Raw genomic sequence first — 20,309 nt, 5'->3', positions numbered from 1 at the left:
AGGGCGTTTAAGGTCCAGCTCCACTTTCAGTTTCATTTGTTGGCTACCAGGAGCCTGACTGGGAAAAGGAAATTGTTCTGTTTCTCTGAAATCCTACATAAATGAGCCTGATGATGATGAAGACCGAGACGTTTCTGGGACTTCTGATTTTCCTCCTGACGTCACTGACAGGTAAGAGAATGACGCTTCATCATCTTTATGTTACTAGACAATAAATTAACAATGTGTAAATCTGTTAGTTGTAAGAGGCCAATCCAGACAATGTGGTGTTAAATATTCAACATTCAAAGTAGGGATAACCATCACTTAATCAGTTTGGTGTTAGCCTATTAAATGTAAGATATAGTCCTATACATGAATACAGGAATACAAAATATGTGTAATGAGTACTTTAACTTTTGACGTTAACATTTTGCTGTTTCTGTACTTTGATGTAAGTAGGAGTTTGAACTTATATTGGTATTTTTACCTTGTTGTATTAGTACCAGGGTCTTGAAAGAAAATATTTGAATTCAAGTCAAATATTAACAATTGTGAAATATCACACTTCCTCAGGAGGCTGACCAACGACTTCCCCTAAATCACAAGACTATTTAGCTACACAGAATGTGGTTGTCAGATAATATGTCACCCAAGGTCATTGTATTGTTTCACAAAGGGTAACATACAGATATTACATGTGTGGTAATGGTCCTCTATTACTGTCAGTGTTGCTAAAATGTAAATAAATGGAAGTTAAAAGAAACTAGATGTTATCATGACTCAACTTCAAAGGAAAAGTGCATAATTTTGGGAAATGCACTCATTGTTTTGAGTTAAATGAGAAGATTAATGCCACTTTCATGTCTGTAGGATAGATATGAAGCTACAGCCAGGACATGCTTGGCTGAGCTTAGAATAACAACTGGAAACAGGGGGAACAGCTAGCCTGGCTCTGTCCAAACGTAACACAATCCACCTAACAGCACCTTTATAGCTCTCTAACTAACACATTACTGTCTTTTTTTTTTTTTTTTTAAATCTGTACAAAAACCGAAGTGTAAAAATTACAATTTCTAATTTTACAGGATGTTATGTGCGGGATTATTTCTTGGCTGGGTGCTGTGACTTAGTTTCTGTCGCTTGCCTGGCAACAACATCCATCCATCCATCTTCAACCGCTTATCCGGGATCGGGTCGCGGGGGCAACAGCTCCAGCAGGGGACCCCAAACTTCCCTTTCCCGGGCCACATTAACCAGCTCTGACTGGGGGATCCCGAGGCGTTCCCAGGCCAGAGTAGAGATATAATCTCTCCACCTAGTCCTGGGTCTTCCCCGTGGTCTCCTCCCAGCTGGTCGTGCCTGGAACACCTCCCAAGGGAGGCGCCCAGGAGGCATCCGTGCTAGATGCCCGAACCACCTCAACTGGCTCCTTTCGACGCAAAGGAGCAAGGACTCTACTCCGAGTCCCTCACGGATGACTGAGCTTCTTACCCTATCTCTAAGGGAGACGCCAGCCACCCTCCTGAGGAAACCCATTTCGGCCGCTTGCACCCGCGACCTCGTTCTTTCGGTCATGACCCAACCCTCATGACCATAGGTGAGAGTAGGAACGAAGATTGAACGGTAGATTGAGAGCTTTGCCTTCCGGCTCAGCTCTCTTTTCGTCACAACGGTGCGGTAAAGCGAATGCAATACTGCCCCCTGCTGCTCCGATTCTCCGACCAATCTCACGTTCCATCGTCCCCTCACTCGCGAACACGACCCCGAGACACTTAAACTCCTTCACTTGGTGTAAGGACTCATTCCCTACCCGGAGTAGGCAATCCATTGGTTTCCTGCTGAGAACCATGGCCTCAGATTTAGAGGTGCTGATTCTCATCCCGACTGCGTCACACTCGGCTGCGAACCGATCCAGTGAGTGCTGGAGGTCGCAGACCGATGATGTCAACAGGACCACATCATCTGCAAAAAGCAGCGATGAGATCCTCAGCACACCGATCTGCAAACCCTCCTCCACCCGACTACGCCTCGATATCCTGTCCATGAATATCACGAACAGGATTGGTGACAAAGCGCAGCCCTGGCGGAGGCCAACCCCCACCGGAAACGAGTCCGACTTATTGCCGAGGATCCGAACACAGCTCTCGCTTTGGGCGTACAGAGATTGGATGGCCCTGAGAAGTGCCCCCCTCACCCCATACTCCCGCAGCACCCCCCACAGTATCTCCCGGGGGACCCGGTCATATGCCTTCTCCAAGTCCACAAAACACATGCAGACTGGATGGGCATACTCCCAGGCCCCCTCCAGGATCCTTGCGAGAGTGAAGAGCTGGTCCGTTGTTCCACGGCCAGGACAGAATCCGCATTGTTCCTCTTCGATCTGAGGTTCGACTATCGGCCGAACCCTCCTTTCCAGCACCTTGGAGTAGACTTTACCAGGGAGGCTGAGCAGTGTGATACCCCTGTAATTGGCACACACTCTCTGGTCCCCCTTTTTGAAAAGGGGAACCACCACCCCGGTCTGCCACTCCTTAGGCACTGTCACCGACTTCCACGCGGTGTTGAAGAGACGTGTCATCCAAGACAGCCCCTCCCCACCTAGAGCCTTCAGCATTTCTGGGCGGATCTCATCAACCCCCGGGGCTTTGCCACTGTGGAGTTGTTTGACTACCTCAGTGACTTCCACCAGGGTAATTGATGATGGTCCCCCATCAGCTTCCAGCTCTGCCTCTACCATAGAGGGCGTATTGGTCGGATTCAGAAGTTCCTCAAAGTGCTCCTTCCACCGCCCGATTACCTCCTCAGTTGAGGTCAACAGTGTCCCATCCTTACTGTACACAGCTTGGATGGTTCCCCGTTTCCCCCTCCTAAGGTGCCAGATGGTTTTCCAGAAGCACTTTGGTGCCGACCGAAAGTCCTTCTCCATGGCTGCTCCGAACTCCTCCCACACCTGCTGCTTTGCCTCCGTCACGGCAGTGGCTGCTGCTCTTCGGGCCCGTCGGTACCCTGCAACTGCCTCCGGAGACCTCCGAGATAACATATCCCGGAAGGCCTCCTTCTTCAGTCGGACGGCTTCCCTGACCACCGGTGTCCACCACGGTGTTCGAGGGTTGCCGCCCCTTGAGGCACCTAAGACCTTAAAACCACAGCTCACCGCCGCAGCTTCAGCAATGGAAGCTTTGAACATCGTCCACTCGGGTTCAATGCCCCCAACCTCCACAGGGATGCCAGAAAAGCTCCACCGGAGGTGTGAGTTGAAGATCTCTCGGACAGGGGCCTCCTCCAGACGTTCCCAGTTCACCCTCACTACGCGTTTGGGCTTACCAGGTCTGTCCAGAGTCTTCCCCCACCCTCTGACCCAACTCACCACCAGATGGTGATCAGTTGACAGCTCCGCCCCTCTCTTCACCCGAGTGTCCAAAACATGCGGCCTCAGATCAGATGATACGATTACAAAATCGATCATCGACCTTCGGCCTAGGGTGCTCTGGTACCACATACACTTATGAGCATCCTTATGTTCGAACATGGTATTCGTTATGGACAATCCATGACTAGCACAGAAGTCCAACAACAAACGACCACTCGGGTTTAGATCAGGGAGGCCGTTCCTCCCAATCACGCCACTCCAGGTGTCTCCATCGTTGCCCACATGCGCATTGAAGTCTCCCAGGAGAACTATGGAGTCCCCTACTTGAGCCCCATACAGTACTCCATTCAGGGTCTCCAAGAAGGCCGAATACTCCGAACTGCTGTTTGGTGCATACGCACAAACAACAGTCAGAGTTTTCCCCCCCATAACCCGAAGGCGTAGGGAGGCGACCCTCTCGTCCACCGGGGTAAACTCCAACATAGCGGCACTCAGCCGGGGATTTGTGAGTATTCTCACACCCGCCCGGCGCCTCACACCATGGGCAACTCCAGAGAAGAATAGAGTCCAACCCATATCCAAGAGTACGGTTCCAGAACCGAGGCTGTGCGTAGAGGTAAGCCCTACCAGATCCAACTGATAGCGCTCCACCTCCCGCACAAGCTCCGGCTCCTTCCCCCACAGAGAGGTGACGTTCCACGTCCCCAGAGCCAGCCTCTGCCGCCCGGGTTCAGTCCGTCGAGGTCCCTGGCCTTCACTGCCACCCGTGTGGCAGCGCACCCGACCCAAGCGGTTCTTCCCGCAGGTGGTGAGCCCACAGGATGGAGAGGAGGGGGGTGCCACGTTCCTTCTTCGGGGTATCCCCGGCCGGGCTCCGTGGCAAGCCCGGCCACCAGACGCTCGTTGACGGGCCCTCCGTCTGGGCCTGGCTCCAGACGTGGGCCCCGGGCTTCCTCCGGGCCGGGTAACTTCTCCTCTGCCTCGTGTCGTCATTGGGGTTTTTGTGAACCATTCTTAGTCCGGCCCCTCACCTAAGACCAATTTGCCATGGGAGACCCTACCAGGAGCACGAGGCTCCAGACAACACAGCCCTCAGGGTCATAGGGACACACAAACCTCTCCACCACGTTAAGGTGATGGTTCCTGGAGAGGTGGCAACAACATGTCATGGTTTATTATTATTATTACTATTATAATATGAATATTATTATTAATATTATTATAAATGTTGCGCTCTGCAAAGAATTAGTCTCGCACATAACGCTGTGTTTCCCTGTTTCTATTCTTTGTGCTAAGCTAAACTAAGCAAACTAAGTTGGCTATAGCATCATATTATGAGAGTGGCATCAATCTTCCTAACTCTAGGCAGGTAAGCACATAAGTGTCAAATGTTTAACTATCTAATTTAATAACATCTTATAAATTTGGAATTGAAGCAATGCTCTGACTGGTTGACAGCAGTAAATTGTCCATTAACAGATATTTTAATTACAAGTCATAACCAACCACAGTTCAGCAAACTTGTGAACATATAATAATGATGATATATTTGAGATTTCATTCTCAATGTCCACAAATAAATTCATATTATTGTTTAACAAAGTAAAATTAAAGGCAGGGTTGACGATTTTATCCAGTATACACTATTTGTTATATTGGTTGAAATAGTCTTTACACCCAGACAGTGATCCATTTCTTATGAGCTCTGAAAAAGGACCAGGAAAGAGCCGTCATCTGTAGCTGCTGTAGTCCCTTTAAAAATGTCTACCAATCACTGCCTTGCGGTCCGCTTGGAAAGAACCAATCAGATGCCTCAGTGCCTCCCTGCCTCCCTGCTCGTACTCTACCTATTCTGTCCTCACAATTACGTGTCAGAGCAAAGCTAGACAGATAGTGAACAAAAACTCCAATAAAACCGTGTCTTGAAAAAGGTGTGGCTTTACTGATGGTCGTTTCTGTAAAACTGAAATAAATACATACAAAGCATGTATTAATATTCTGCATACACAGCGGATACAAGCATATGAAATCAAATTACAATGTAAATAGTTCTTCTTATGAAATGCTTGTTAACTTAATGTAATGAACATGAATTAAACTTCTATTTAAATGACCATGAATTTTAACCTTCTCTCTTTACAGGTAATAACATGGCAGGTAAGTGTTTTAACCTAACACAAATATCCACCAGGTAAGTAACTTAGGTTAGTATTAACACAAACATATCCAGCAAGCAAATAACTCAGGTAAGTTTACAAGTTGTACAGTTATTAGCTTAGACATCCATTGAAATCTCCCTTGGTTTAGCTAGCAATCTGAAAAGTGAGCATACACACATGTGTAGACTAAAGTAGATTCATAACAATCAATCAAATAACATTTTCCTTCCACAGGACTATTTCTTTATCAAAACAGTCAATCTAACAATGATTCACATCTTTACTTACGGACATATATACTCCATGGCTCAAATGAAGGGAGATAACTGCTTTTGCATGCATACTGTGGGCTGCTCTTTGTTCAACTGAAAACCACATGGAGAATCGAAAGTGAAACTTAGAAAAAACACTCACTACCTTAAACGTCCACAGGAGGCAGTAATGCACTTAACAGAATACTACCCTTGGCGTGCACCAGCCTGAACTCAAAGCGCGCCGCCGCCGCCGCAGGTTTACTGGAGGATGGAAGAGAAAACTCAGCCAAAAGAAGCACTGCCGCGGTAACTTGTCAGAGTTATTGAGTTGAGGTCCTCTCTCCGCTCTGTGTCTGTGAAGTAGTTACGATGCGGCGGCGCTCATGTGTTACACGGATAAGAATGACGCGTAGCTCACTCTGGTGCAGCACATTTAATTTCTGTAGACATATGAGAGAATACAGTTTACTTCAGGAAAATTCCCGGTGGCGTCCATACTTGAACTCACTCATCACTTACTGACTACTTGCAACTACTTCTTCACTGGCGTCAGCTACTGATGCCCTACGCATGGAGCGCCCTCTGCTGACCATACTGTGCTTAGCAGGAATAAACATAACCACACATAAAATGACCTCACAGGAGAATAATACAGGTAAGTGACACAGCATACCTCATGTTTTTGAGACCACTGAATGCAATAATGTTCAAAATATGTTCAAAAATTACGAGGGCTAATATTTCGTTGTCAGTTAGCACACCCAGTGCCACACTCTACCCCACAAAATTAAATGTCTCCTGACATTTCTATGGACATTTAGACAGTATCTTTAACAAACCTCTACCCTCCAAGGCCTCCAAAAGTTCTTAGTCTCTGTAACCTAAGTTTCTGTTACCTTACAGTCTCTCTGTACCAAGGACGGCTGGCCTAACATGTCGTAGCTCAGTACCAAAGGTTGTTGTCTCAGTCTCTGTGGTTGCTGTCTTATCAGCTGTGGCATGACATTGCCTGAGTCCAGAGGGTGTGCCTCTAACTCTTCACCTTCATATCTGTCCAGGCCTGGTTCAGGTCTCTCAGACTGTAGTTGCACATCCTCCTCTGGACGCTGGTGCTGGGGGCTCTGATGAGGCTGAAAGGGCTCTGCCAGAGGATTCAGTGACCTTTGCTCCTGCTGCTTGTTACTGCTGGACCTCAGATGCCACTGGTAGGTACCGCCGTAGTTGTCGTCTGAGTCACTGTTGGTCTCTGGTTGCTGCAGTTCTTTGCGTTGTGGTCTCGCCTTTCTCTTTGTGGGGCACTGAGAGCCTCTCTGTGGCTGAGGGGTCGTGACTGGCGAATGATCGAGGGGTAGGTGGTCGCACGGCAGCAGGAGGTTCCTGTGGACTATTCTGTCTCTCCCTTTACCATTTTTTGGGCTGACCTGGTAGACTGGGCTGTTATCACCTTTCCTGTCTTTCACTTTGTAGACCTGGCTCTCCCAATAAGACTGGATCTTTCCAGGCCCACCTCTTGGAGTGAGGTTTCAAATAAGGACCCGATCGCCTCGCTGAAGGTCTCTCCCCTACACCTTTTTATCGTAGTCGGCTTTTCCACGAGCCGCCCCCTTGTCAGCTGTTCTGGCAGCTATCTGGTATGCTTCTTGCATTCTCTTTTTCCAGTGACTCACATAATTCTCATAGGTTTCATGGGCCTCGTCTCTTTTAATGTCGAACAACAGATCAATTGGCAGGCGAGGGGATTGTCCAAAGGTGAGGTAGTAGGATGTTTAGCCTGTTGCCTCATTCTTTTTACAGTTGTATGCGTGGACAACTTTACCCAGAGCCTCTTTCCAGTCTTCTTTCTCTCTCAGCATGGACACCAGGTTACGGTTGAATCTCTCTACCTGCCCATTTCCTTTCGTGTGGTAGGGTGTTGTGTGTGAGCCCAAAAAGCCGGAGAGATCCTTCAGCCTTGCCATCAGTTTGTTCTCGGACTCTTTGCCCATATCATGATGTAAATTAGTTGGGAAGCCGAACTTGAGTGCAAAGTCGTTGAAGAACTTGTCAGCCACAGTTTCATGGCTTTGTTCCTTGTAGCGTAGGCCTGTGCAGACCTCGTGAAATGATCCATGACCACCAAGATGTACTCATAGCCATGTTTGCATTTATCCAAATGGAGAAAGTCTATGGAGACAAGCTCAAATGGATAGGTGGTCTGGATCGGTGTCAAGGGTGCACGGGTCTGCTTACTCGGCTTCTTCTTCTTCAGGCATTCACACACTTTTGTAACAAAATGCTCCACATCTTTGTGCATTTGTGACCAGTAGAACCTTTCCCGGATGAGGTCCAGCGTTCTCTCCACCCCCATGTGGCCCATGTCCTGGTGCAGTTCTTTGAAAACCAGCAAATGGTAGGATTTGGGGATCACCAACTGTTCTTGGCGGAAGGTTCTGCGGCGCAGGACACCATCTTCGTCTATCTGGATCTTGAGCCATTATTCCAGTAGTGTAGCGACAGCAGAGTGCTCAGCTTGGATCTCAATTCTACTTGGCCTCCTGTTCTGCAACTTATACCAAAGGACTATGGACAGGATTTCATCCTCCTCCTGAGCCTTGCGGATTTGCACTGGAGTGAGAGGTTGACCGGTCCCACAGTCTTTCACAAGGTCCAAGGTGCTGATGTGGACCACTCCAACGCCCTGGCAGGGGTTTCTACTTTCCACCGTCACACTTTCCATGGATGGTCTCTTGAGTGGCCTCAGCAGTACAGCTGCTCATGTAATCCTCGATGTCCAATGGCATCTGAGATAGTCCATCAGCGTCTGAGTTGTTTTTCCCCGGACGATAGCGTATAGTGAAGTTGTAGTCGGCCAACTCCGCCACCCATCTGTGCCCTGTAGCATTGAGTTTTGCAGTCGTGAGCACGTATGTCAACGGATTGTTATCCGTATACACCACAAATGATGGATCATGGTACAAGTAGTCACGGAAACGGTCACAGATGGCCCACTTCAACGCTAAAAACTCCAGCTTCCCGGAACGGAGGTGGTACTTTGTTGGACTCAGGGTGCGGGAGCCATACGCTATCACTAATTTTTCCTTGCTGCCGCTGGTACAACACAGCACCCAAACCAACCTGGGATACGTCACAATGCAACACTAATTGCTGGATAAAGTCATTGCTGCGTGAGCGCATCAATCAGCTGGTTCAATAGTTCCTGGTGGGAAATGGTCCACTGTATGGGCGTTCATGACGGTAAGTGGCCTTTCTTTTTCTTAACTGCTTTCTTGTGTCTTTCTGTGGGTAGATCTGAGGTGTGTTGTTCAGGGTTTGGGACACTTACACTATGAACTCATGTAACTCTTAACTCTTTAACCTGCTTTACACTGGCACACAACGACCCTACCCTTCAACTTCAATCAAACTCAATGTTTCTGCATATTAAAGTTACAAACTAAAGCTCTACTCACAGAATTGCTACTGTTTATTACCTAGGCTGTGTTTATAGTCAACTTACCTAGAAATATGAGAGAATACAGTTTACTTCAGGAGCACTCTCGGTGGCGTCCATACTTGAACTCACTCATCACGTAATGACTACAGGCAACTACTCCTTCACTGGCGTCAGCTACTGATGCCGTACGCATGGAGCAGCCTCTGCTGACCATACTGTGCTTAGCAGGAATAAACATAACCACACATAAAACGACCTCATAGGAGAATAATACAGGTAGCCTAAGTGACACAGCATCATGTGGTTTAGACGGAGCTCCTGAGGCGATGCTACATTCAAATTATGCTAGCTTTCCAACATCGTCGACCCTATCTTTAACTCAAATTTGTGACACTCATTTGCAGGTGTGTGTCCTCGGAGACCCAGAGAGATACGTGTCAAGGCAGGCGAGATGGTGGCGCTGTACTGCCCTCGTGACAGAGGGTATAATCCTGGTGATGCCAAAGTGATGTGGACCAGTTACACCACCCAGGAGATGGATCTGACCAACATGTCACCAGCTGAGCAGAGGCAGATGGGCGTGCTGGTTCATGGGAGGAGCCTTGTGATTTTCAGTGCTTCTGTCAACCATCGGGGGAATTACTCATGCTCTCTGGGGTAAAGTCCAAACAAATTCCTAAACAGCATTCCTCTATTGCAAAGGAGCTCATTTCCCCAGAAACCACATTGTTTCGTTCCTGAGACCGACATTAAACAAGACTATAAAAGTGACATACAGTAAATAGGCATATAAACACATTTTACTCCTGAGGGATTATTTTGGCTATAAACTACTAAAATCATGGATGGATGAGGTTTTACATTAATAATTTCTATATATTTTTTTATATCTTAATGTACACAAAGTTTTATATATTATTAGAAAAATATTAGAGGTCATATTCTGAAAGCAAGTTTTGTTGATTGTTGCCATATCTAATATCTATATGCAGTAGCAGAAATGTTGTCAATCAACAACAGCTTTTATCTTTGCACTGAACCACTGAACTTGTTGCTTGCCATTATGGTGAGCTATGCATTAAAAGATAAACAAGACTAAGAGTCTACAGCCACGCTAGCAGCTCTGTGATGATGCTGCTTTGAGCTAAATGCTAATATCACAATACTAACATGCTCACCTCACAAGTTCACCTTCTTAGTTTAGCTTGTTAGCATGCTAACATTTGCTAATTAGCACTGAACACAAAGTACAGCTGAGGCTGATGGGAATGTCATTAGTTTTGCAGGTATTTGGTCATAAACCAAAGGGTTGGACAAATTAAAAATTTGACCTGAGGGTGGCGCTAGATAAAAAGTAAAGGATTACAATTCATCCTAAGGGGGAACATGATGGTCTGAACCAAATTTCATGACAATCCATCCAAAAGTTTCCGATTCCAAAGAATTTTCACTCAAAACCACAAGATGAAAAGTCAGAGGATAACCAAAGTCATTAAGATGAATCCAGACTTTCTTGAAACCATGAATGTACAAAATTTCTCAGCAATTTCTCACCAACCAAAGCTTTGGTGTGATCTGGTTCTTTGCAGCACGAAACCAAATGCCATTAAAAGGCCTTTTGTAATGTGGTGATGTAGAAACGGCACACTGGCTAATTAGATGAAAATTAGTATTTTGGAAACTCTTCGTCACCGTTCGTCAAAACGTTTAATATCTGAATGTGAAATCTTCATATTAACCTTTTCTTTGACATCATGACAGGAATGCCAGCCACCAGTTCTGGTTCAGGCTGATGGTGTGCTCAACACAGACAGAGAATAAAGAGCGGACCCAGTACCCTCAAACATGTTACACACAAGAGGCCTGCATGTTGCATTGCCCTGAAGTAAACATACCTGCTGTAAGCATCCCGAATATTACCAGCAACGGCATTATATGGCACAAGGTACGTAAACACAGTCGATTATTGACTGTGAACAAGATTTGATTGGGAAATAAAAAGCTGCATCATACATGATTTGTTTTTACATTATTATTGTTTTCCAAAGTGTAAGATTTTTTTTATAGAATGTGTTTTTCTACATTTGAGGCTAAAACTGTTTTTTGCTTAAAAATCAACTTAATTTTCCATCTTGTAGGAGGGCGAGTCACTGCAAAAAGACGGTTACTTCTCAAGTGTGGAAAAGAATGACAGTGGCAACTACACCTGTACCAGATCTTACCTGTATCATGATCAAATATATAACATGACCTTTACAGTGCCGCTTATACTGAAACCAAAGGGTGAGAAAAACACTGTTTGTACCTGTTTATCTTCATATGTTGAATAAGAAGATGTTAAGTGTTTTCTCCTTTTTTTGCACAGAAGAACCCCAACAAAAGGCAGAGATCACTTCACCACACAACAATGATACAATTTATGTAGATTTGGGTGAGCTTCAGTCTTGTAGTGCGGATACACACACTTTGATATACATATGGGCTTTTATTATCTTTCTAAATCACACATTTTAAATCTTTAACTCTGTTTTCTCTAGGCTCACCAAAGGTGATTATTTGTAAAGCTGTTATGTTTTCACAATTTGACGAGGTGTTCTGGATCAGCGGGAAATCAGTTGTGGAAACGAACAACAGCTTTCCAGTTTTCTACAATACCACATGGTAAACACTTCACACAGCTGTACCAGCCCTCACAACTAAGTACAAATGTCACACGCAGCCACATATGCACACACACATATCATAGCTAACAATTGTCCTTCTGGATCTTCCTTTCCTTTCCTTTCTTTTCCAGGGAAAATAATGCTGGAGAAATAAAGATGACAGCATCTCTAGTCTTCAAAACAGTGTCAGAGGAGGATCTATCAAAAACGTACACCTGTATACTGCAGTCTGTATCTGGACCCGCAAGATCCGTCACCATCAACTTGGCCCAAAAACGTATGTAAGATAGATGGACAGATAGAGCTTCGGCTTTACTAATGTTTCCAGCAGCGTTGTGTTCAATTTACCATGATGATACTGTGATCCACTAAGTTGTACTTGATAAGCAAAAGTTCTAATCATAGAGAAGTTTCATCTGGTGTCTGCTACTTTAAATGAATTCTAATTTGAGGAGTTATTTGTCCTTTATATCCCTACAGCTTCTCCTTCCTCCCTCTCCCTGACTCTCGGCATTGTAGCCGTGGTGATGGTGGTAATTGTTCTAACAGTTGTTGTTTATGCGAAGCTGAAAATGGACATCGCTCTTTTCCTGCGAGGCACTCTTTGTTGCTATCACAGCAGCTCAGGTAGGATTCATGTTTTGGTTTTGAATAACTCTTGTGTAACAGGTGCATATTGCACATTGCAGCCAGCCATATCATCTCTACCAAAGACGTTTTTTTTTTGCTGTTGTTTATTTAGATGGAAAGAGCTATGATGCCTTTTTGATGTGTTACAAGAGCAACACAGATGCAGGACTAAATGAAGATGAAAGAAAATGTCTGGAGAGTGTTTTGGAAGAGAGGTTTGGTTACAATCTCTGTCTTTATGATCGTGACATCTTACCAGGGAAAGGTACGTTTTTAAGATATACTCTGAAGAGAATCTACCTAAACATCTTAATTAGTATATAATCTGAACTTTGGTTGGTTGCAGCTGTAGTGGAGGAAGTGCTGGACTGTGTAGAGCAGAGTCAGGCGGTGGTTTTGGTTCCCACATCTCCAAATCCCGGTCCAGGATCTGGCCTGCTGAGTGCCATCCACGCAGCTCTTGTGGAGCGGCAGACTCGCTTGGTTTTCATCCAAACTGAGACAGCAGAAATGTCGAGATCTGGTTCATTACCAGAGGCCTTGCAGCTCCTTGGCGAGGCTGGAGACTGTGTCATGTGGAAGGGCATAAGCTCCATGTCGCCCTCCTCTTCCTTCTGGAAGCAGCTTCGTTATTACCTACCTGCCCCGCAGCATGAGGCAAAAACAAAGCTGTTACCTCAGACAGCTACCCAGGATGATAACTGTTAAAGGTACACTGTTAAGAATTTCCCAGTAAAATAACAGTAAAGAGCTGGAAGCAGGGTTGCCATTATTCTACTGTAAAATTAACAGTATTATACTGTCGCTGAAATTTACAGCTTTGTACTGTTAATGAAAAATACAGTATATACTGGTTTTTTGATTAATTTCACATTATTTTACAGTTAATTTACTGTTTAAAGATACATTATATATCTGTTTTTCACCTTTCTTTTACATTATCTTACTGATTTGTTTCAATGCACTATTTAGGTTGTATTTTTTTACATACATTTTAATAAACATTATTTTTTACCTAGATGAATCGACTTAGCAGGTTACAGACATAGGAATAGTCACACTAAATACAATTAAAGGCACTTGTTAAGAAAAAGGCTATAATTAAGGCTATAAGGCCCAAAATGTCTGTCTCTAGCTGGCTACAAGCACAGAATGCAAACCATAACAACATGTGAGTGAAGAACAGAGCTAATTCACTGATTTTACAATCGTGTACAATGTGTGAGAAAAGAACATCTACAGCTTATCTTATTGCACTTTATTTTTTATTTTCATATAAAGTTCAACACAGCACCAACAAAAACCTGACACAGATAACAAACCAAATTTCAGAAGAAATAGCATTTCTGAAGACATCTGTCAATCTTACTAACCTTACTTTGTGGAACAGTTACAGACAGTTGAGCTATATCATAGAGTTAAAACAAAACTCTCAAATAATATTTTGCCTTATATCATGTAACATGTGAATATACTGAATATATTGCTGAGCCTTAAGGCATATCAGTGGTACAAATTTAAAAAAAAAATTAACATTAAATACAAAATAATTTGTCTATATACTAATGAGCACCAACACCACCAGACATGTGACATCATGTCCAAGTATGAATATTCAGGCTCTAACAAGGCACATGGATAAGTGTGGAAGTCCAAGTATTGGGCGATAATGGGGGAGTGAGTTAGTGAATGACTTATGGCCCACTCAAAGACACCAGTACTCTCAATCCAGCCTTGGTAGCCCGCTGACTGTGTGAGAGAGAGATATATGAGTTCCAACATAACTTTCATTGTAACTTCTCACATACAAAATCAGCGTGTGTACCCCTCATTTCCTCTTATCATGTATGTAATGTAAACTCACCATTTTAAATGAAGTCCCACTCAAGTCCATGAGTCCCATCAGCAGAGTGGATACATGTGGATATACGGTTGTAGTCTTGTCTTGTAGCTCGTGAATTTGCCAGTTTTCTTTGAGAAGACTTTGCCCTGTCCATCCTTGGTGCCTCTCTCAGGGTTTATTCCTACGGTGCACCTGAAAAATGATAGTGTTTCTTCAGGCACTGTGTAAAAATCAAGTTGTGTGAATCACTTAGATTAATGCCACAATAAAAATACAGGTTTTACTGAAAGTATCTAACCTTGAGATTAACTTGAGCGTGCAGGTGTAGAAGGTGGAAAATAATGCAGCAAGCCCCATCAAGAAGGTGGGCTGGATCCCCTCACATATGAAGTGGCCCTCAAGGCTGACCATCCAGCGCCAATAGCTTCCTGCTGTTTCACCTGAAACTTAGAAAGAATTTTCCTCAGTCAACTTCATGGATTTTTAGTCAATGTTTGAAATGAATTGTGTTGAGTGGTGTGCATTACTGGTTGAGAAACCGTTTTTTGATCAATTATGAATATTCTGACCATCTGATCTATAGAACATGTGGTTTTCAGATATCATTCAAAAACACTAGTTAGCTAGTAAATAAACTTGCCTTCAATTTTATATCTGCTCTGCTGAATTACCACCAAATAACCAACATGCACTGAAGTCTTAATGTTACTTTAAATGTTGAAGGGACTTCCATAGACTGTAAAATGTATACACCGTCGTTATACATGAATTCACTGGCAAAATACATGTATCAGCACATTAACTTAGATATTAACTTGAATACATAGAAATTAAAATGAGCTCCTTGTGTTGTCCGATTAATGTGCAATCATCTGTGAAATTCTAGCTAGCTGTTGAATCCCTCTATCATGACATGCACATATTCTGTAATGCAAACTGGAAACATCACTGATAAACTTTGCACAGATTTATTAATTAAATAAAATTACTACTCACCAATAATCAGTAAGATGGGGATGGATGAATAAAAGAACGGATCCAGCCTCACATGTGCAGATCAGGTGAAATTGCTCTTCCCAGAATTAAAAAAATACTGCATGAAACTGTTATTCATGATACTTTAGACAGTTGATCAGCAGTAAAGTGCTGTTTTTTAAGAATACATTATAGTTCAGTTAAAAAACGGCCTATGAGCGTAATTTAACAGATTTTCTTTTGTATTAACAGTAAAGCGCTGTTTTTAGCAATAACAGGTTAATACTGTTGAAATTCTGCTGTAAATTAACAGCAATTGTTTACAGTGTACTGTTTGTAACTTCCTACACGTATAAATTGGGTTGGTGTTCCAAGCGCGCTCACGTGTGGCTACGCTGTTCCAACACAAACTACACGGAAGCACCAAAACAGCAAAGTTATATCTAGGTCATGTGTACACACTACACACTGCAGAAGACGGGTGTCTGAAATATAGAGTATTTCTGCCCATTAGCTTTTGCATAGCAGTAGCTATTCTTCCTGGGGTCCACATAGTTTACATGGTAACAATGCAAAAATACACATTCACACTACTCAACATACACTGTAAATAAAACAATAACAACTGACACAGTTTAAATAACTAAAACACAAAGAAAATAGAAAGTGTAATGGCAATTTTCATATCTGCAGTTTAACACTGTACCTTTAGATAATCTCAGGGCCTCACATGTTCAACTTCGTCACCATAGGACAGTGACCTGACATTTTAGTTCTCTGTAACTGCAAACAACAGATTGCTGAAATACTTGTTATGTCTTGTGATGCTCTGTTGTCTGCTGTGTGCTGACGCATTGATACACTGTCTATCCTTCTCTTCTTTTCTTCTTTGCACTTATCTTCGTGTTATGCTTTAAATGTATAAATACTGACTACTCTTTGTATTCGGGGCTCACTTGCCACAGTCCACAACAGGTGGCTGTGCTCGTGAGTCCATCTGCAGTTCATCTGCAGATGTTTTAGTTATTAATGTATCCCTTTTTATTAAATTCACTGAAAGACAAGTTGTTACGTTGGTTTGTGTCTTGTTTTAACAGAAACTGCCACCACAATTTGGCGTTGTCAGCAGGATCACTCGTGTGAGCGGGACCGCTGGAACTCTGTGCGAGGGTAAAGACCGTGCACTTCTGGAGTCCGGGACTCTAACCTCAACCTCCCCATCAAAAGGGTGTTGAAGTGGGGGCCTGACGCCAAGGAGGACCAAGTCTCGCTCACCGCTGTGATCCAAAGAACCAGGTGGCAAAGAAAAAAAAAACAACAACTCTGTCTTTCTGGTAAGTAAGAATTCATTGATAAAAAGGCATACATTAAAAGATTTCATTCATACAGCGTCTGTACAGGGGGATACAGTATCTGTACAGGGGGATAAAGCGCTGTTGTGGGAATGAAGAAAGTGATTCTCCCACTTCGAGGGTGGTTGTGACAGACGTGTCAACAGGGCAGGTGTTAGACGACCGCTGTAGAATCCAGGGCTAGCGCAATACGGTACCAAGGAGTTCTGGGAACTCAGAGGGATAACATCAATACACTGTTTTTTCTTGTATAAGTGTAAATACACAAGGAGTTCTGGGAACTCAGAGGGATAACATCAATACACTGTTTTTTCTTGTATAAGTGTAAATACACAAGGAGTTCTGGGAACTCAGAGGGATAACATCAATACACTGTAATCACACATAGTGTAAAATAATAATAATAATAATAATAATAATAATAATAATAATAATTATAATATTGCTATCTTTTTTCTTTTGATCCAGTGGACTGATCACCCACTGGAAGAAAAAGAAAAAAGAGGGGGTGAAAGAGTAACTAGAAGTAAGACCTTACTGGAGTTAAAGCATAACCACCTGTAGGAGTTGAAGTATATAAAGGTACAACCACCTGTAGAAATCTCTAAGCAAAAATCTTGATAAAAAATGATTTCCCTTCCTTAGTCCATGACCCCTAAATAAAAAGTACATTGATATTGAAGAGATCTTGAGAACTATTTTTTAAAATAGGTGCAAATCATAGTAAACTCAAAGGATTGTGATAATCCACCTCAATTAATGTCGCCTAACATCAAATATATGACCACCAAATACAGTAAACAGTAAAAGGTATTTGACCAACTTGACGTGTGGGTTAACGAGTGTGGATTTCTAAGCACTGGCAGTTTTAGCATAAGACAGCTCCAAGCTTTAAAAAACAAAGTAGAAGAAGCAACCATCAGGGACAGAAAACAAAAAAATCAGGGACAGCACTACTAAAATCCATGTCTCAGTGTCTCAAACTAGATCCTGATCTGGACTCGACCCCGCAACGACAACAGCCGGCCCAGGCAGTGCTGCCCAGCGCTCCATCTCCACCTCCATCGCCACCTCTACCTCCACCAGTGGAAGGAGCCATGACGGAGGAAGAGGGCAAAACAAGCTCAGCAACCAAGCCGTCACCATACACTGCCCCTCGCACACCATAACTGGACTTTGCAACGGTGTAAAAACTGCCACCACAATTTGAGAATGGACATTGGCAAAATCTCACTGTGCAAGCAGAGAGACTATGAGACTGTGTCTGCGTACCTTATCAGACTCACAGAGGTTCACAACACACAGTGGCCTCCTACGACCAGCTGCCATGAGGGGAAACAATGAGGTCGATCCCTGGGAAGCTCATCTTCGGGACCGCTTCATCAATGAGACCAGAGATCAGTGAGATGATAAAACGCAATTGCATCACTTGGGAATGCGGAAACCTTGAGACTGTCGAGAATCACGCCATGGCAGAAGTGGTGGAGGCAGGAGGAGATCCAACGCCTGCTTCAGATGTGGAAAGACAGGACACTGGGCAAGGAATTGCCCTGAGAACCAGGACACACAGGCTGATTGACTAGCGGAGGGGTTGAGGACAGTGAAGGATTCATCTAGCTTTGACACGGAAACGGGAAACAGTGACCTATCTGCACATCAGACACGTAAGAACACAAACACTCTTTTCTGTTATCAAAACACTGTCCGATTAACCTGATGGGGAGAGATTTTATTGTTTTACTGGGGATAGTTTTGATATCTACACCACAGGGCATAGTTGTAACCAGAATTAGCAAACAACATCTTTTTTTCAAATATAGTAAAGAGGACCTGTTATATGCCTACCAGTGGAAAATCCCAAACACTGCTCTTAACTCTGTTAATGACACTCTCATAAACCAAGCTACAGCTCTCTCCACAGCCACACACAGATATTATGAGAAAACATGACTTGCAATGCACCTCGCTTATCTCTTTTTGGAGTAGACAGTGAGTTTGAAAACAAATGGTACAGAGAGGGCCTTGATAAGGATAAACTCAAGCTTGACTGGCTGTTTCAGTGACTCTGTCTGACACACTTTTTCAGTCTCTATTTCAGATACCACACTCTGATCCCAACGTCTCACTGGTCAAATCGAAGGATGAAAGGTGGCAAGATTTGGGACCTTAGACTAAAAGGTGTAATGATGCTACAGGTTGGGAGTAAACAGCGGACCCCAAAGTTGATTTTCACGGGGTCTCTGATTCTCTGCTGTGGGAAACTGACAAATTTTGCCCTTACATAATAATATAAGATTGTCTGGACACCTAGAAGAAAAAGCTTTTGTTGATTTGAGGCTAGCTCTAAATCTCCTCCAACATTGGACCTAACAGACTGCACCAGACCATTGACACAGACTTTTGACGACCGGGGTGCGTACATGACATTAATACTAATGCAGGAGCATGGGGGACGACAGAGACCTGTTGGACAACTTCTCCGACAAACTGACCAAACCTGGAGAAAATACATGGCCATCTTTTTATCTTTTTTATTTTTCATTTTTATTTTCATTCCTATGCCTATATTATATTAGTTTTTTTTTCTTTCATTATCTTATATGTGTTACAGAGTACATCAGACTTGTTAAATTGATTATGCATTTTCCTTGTGCTAAAGCTATGATTGCCTCTTTGATCAAATCTACTGTTGGACAATATGTACATACACCACAGCTGGAGAAAGGCATTCCTGACCTTTTTCCACCTCCAGTGTGGACGCTACCATTTTATGATGATATTGTCTGAGTTTAATTTCCTTCTTTCTCATATACTTAAATCAAAATCACATAGTATCTTCACACTTTGATTTTGTGTATTACAACGGTGCTAGTAGTAATCAGATATGTTAATTAATTAAGTGAGCATAGAATGCTCAAAGGGAGGAATGTAATGGCAATTTTCATATCTGCAGTTTAACACTGTACCTTTAGACAATCTCAGAGCCTCACATGTTCAACTTCGTCACCATAGGACAGTGACCTGACATTTTAGTTCTCTGTAACTGCAAACAACAGATTGCTGAAATACTTGTTATGTCTTGTGATGCTCTGTTGTCTGCTGTGTGCTGACGCATTGATACACTGTCTATCCTTCTCTTCTTTTCTTCTTTGCACTTATCTTCGTGTTATGCTTTAAATGTATAAATACTGACTACTCTTTGTATTCGGGGCTCACTTACCACAGTCCACAACAGGTGGCTGTGCTCGTGAGTCCATCTGCAGATGTTTTAGTTATTAATGTATCCCTTTTTATTAAATTCACTGAAAGACAAGTTGTTACGTTGGTTTGTGTCTTGTTTTAACAGAAACTGCCACCACAAAAGGCTCCGGCTGAATCTATCATGATCTAACAGATAAATATGCCCATAATACCCTTACACACTCAAGAATACTAAACATTTCTTAAGTAATGCTCTATTAGTGTTTTTTTAAAAAACATATATATAATATTGTTGTGTAATATGATTTGGGAGTGAACTCCATTCTTGGATTGCTCTGTATATTGCTGTACTTTGACCTGATTTGGTTTTGGATCTTGGTGGAAATGGAGTCTTTGTTGTTATGTAATTCTTAAAGGGACTATTTGTAACTTTCAGAAATGCTTCTT

The 20,309-nt window shown here is 43.3% G+C and overlaps 1 protein-coding gene and 1 long non-coding RNA gene across 3 annotated transcripts; one reads left to right on the top strand and one right to left on the bottom strand.

Annotated features, from left to right (window-relative positions):
- The first annotated feature begins 41 nt into the window (after positions 1-41).
- On the top strand, positions 42-17,603 carry LOC119479450 (interleukin-1 receptor type 1-like). 2 transcript variants are annotated; one of them, XM_037755055.1, is made up of 11 exons: positions 42-171; positions 9,603-9,855; positions 10,960-11,143; positions 11,337-11,481; positions 11,567-11,629; positions 11,736-11,859; positions 11,993-12,138; positions 12,342-12,488; positions 12,604-12,756; positions 12,838-13,201; positions 16,407-17,603. In XM_037755055.1, the coding sequence occupies exons 1-10, from the start codon at positions 102-104 to the stop codon at positions 13,197-13,199; spliced, it is 1,647 nt and encodes a 548-aa protein (XP_037610983.1). In that variant the 5' UTR covers positions 42-101; the 3' UTR covers positions 13,200-13,201; positions 16,407-17,603. The 2 variants fall into 2 exon arrangements, with proteins under 2 accessions (XP_037610983.1, XP_037610973.1); XM_037755045.1 differs by having other exon boundaries at positions 11,564-11,629.
- Positions 13,794-14,974, bottom strand: LOC119479468. The gene is made up of 3 exons (XR_005204689.1): positions 14,633-14,974; positions 14,356-14,526; positions 13,794-14,240 (listed from the first exon to the last, which is right to left on the bottom strand). It is a non-coding gene; the product is annotated as an uncharacterized LOC119479468 (long non-coding RNA).
- Positions 17,604-20,309: the final 2,706 nt, after the last annotated feature.

Source organism: Sebastes umbrosus, chromosome 2 (genome assembly GCF_015220745.1).
Source record: "Sebastes umbrosus isolate fSebUmb1 chromosome 2, fSebUmb1.pri, whole genome shotgun sequence".
In the NCBI taxonomy this organism is placed as follows: domain Eukaryota; kingdom Metazoa; phylum Chordata; class Actinopteri; order Perciformes; family Sebastidae; genus Sebastes; species Sebastes umbrosus.
This window is presented reverse-complemented; position numbering and strand designations above follow the sequence as displayed.

What these genes read in the sequence shown, in the direction of transcription:
- LOC119479450 (XM_037755045.1), top strand. Translation starts at nt 102, where the DNA reads ATGAGCCTGATGATGATGAAGACCGAGACGTTTCTGGGACTTCTGATT. An exon ending in TACAATTTATGTAGATTTGG is followed by an intron (nt 11,630 to 11,735) that starts GTGAGCTTCAGT and finishes TGTTTTCTCTAG; the next exon opens with GCTCACCAAAGGTGATTATT. An exon ending in TGACATCTTACCAGGGAAAG is followed by an intron (nt 12,757 to 12,837) that starts GTACGTTTTTAA and finishes GGTTGGTTGCAG; the next exon opens with CTGTAGTGGAGGAAGTGCTG.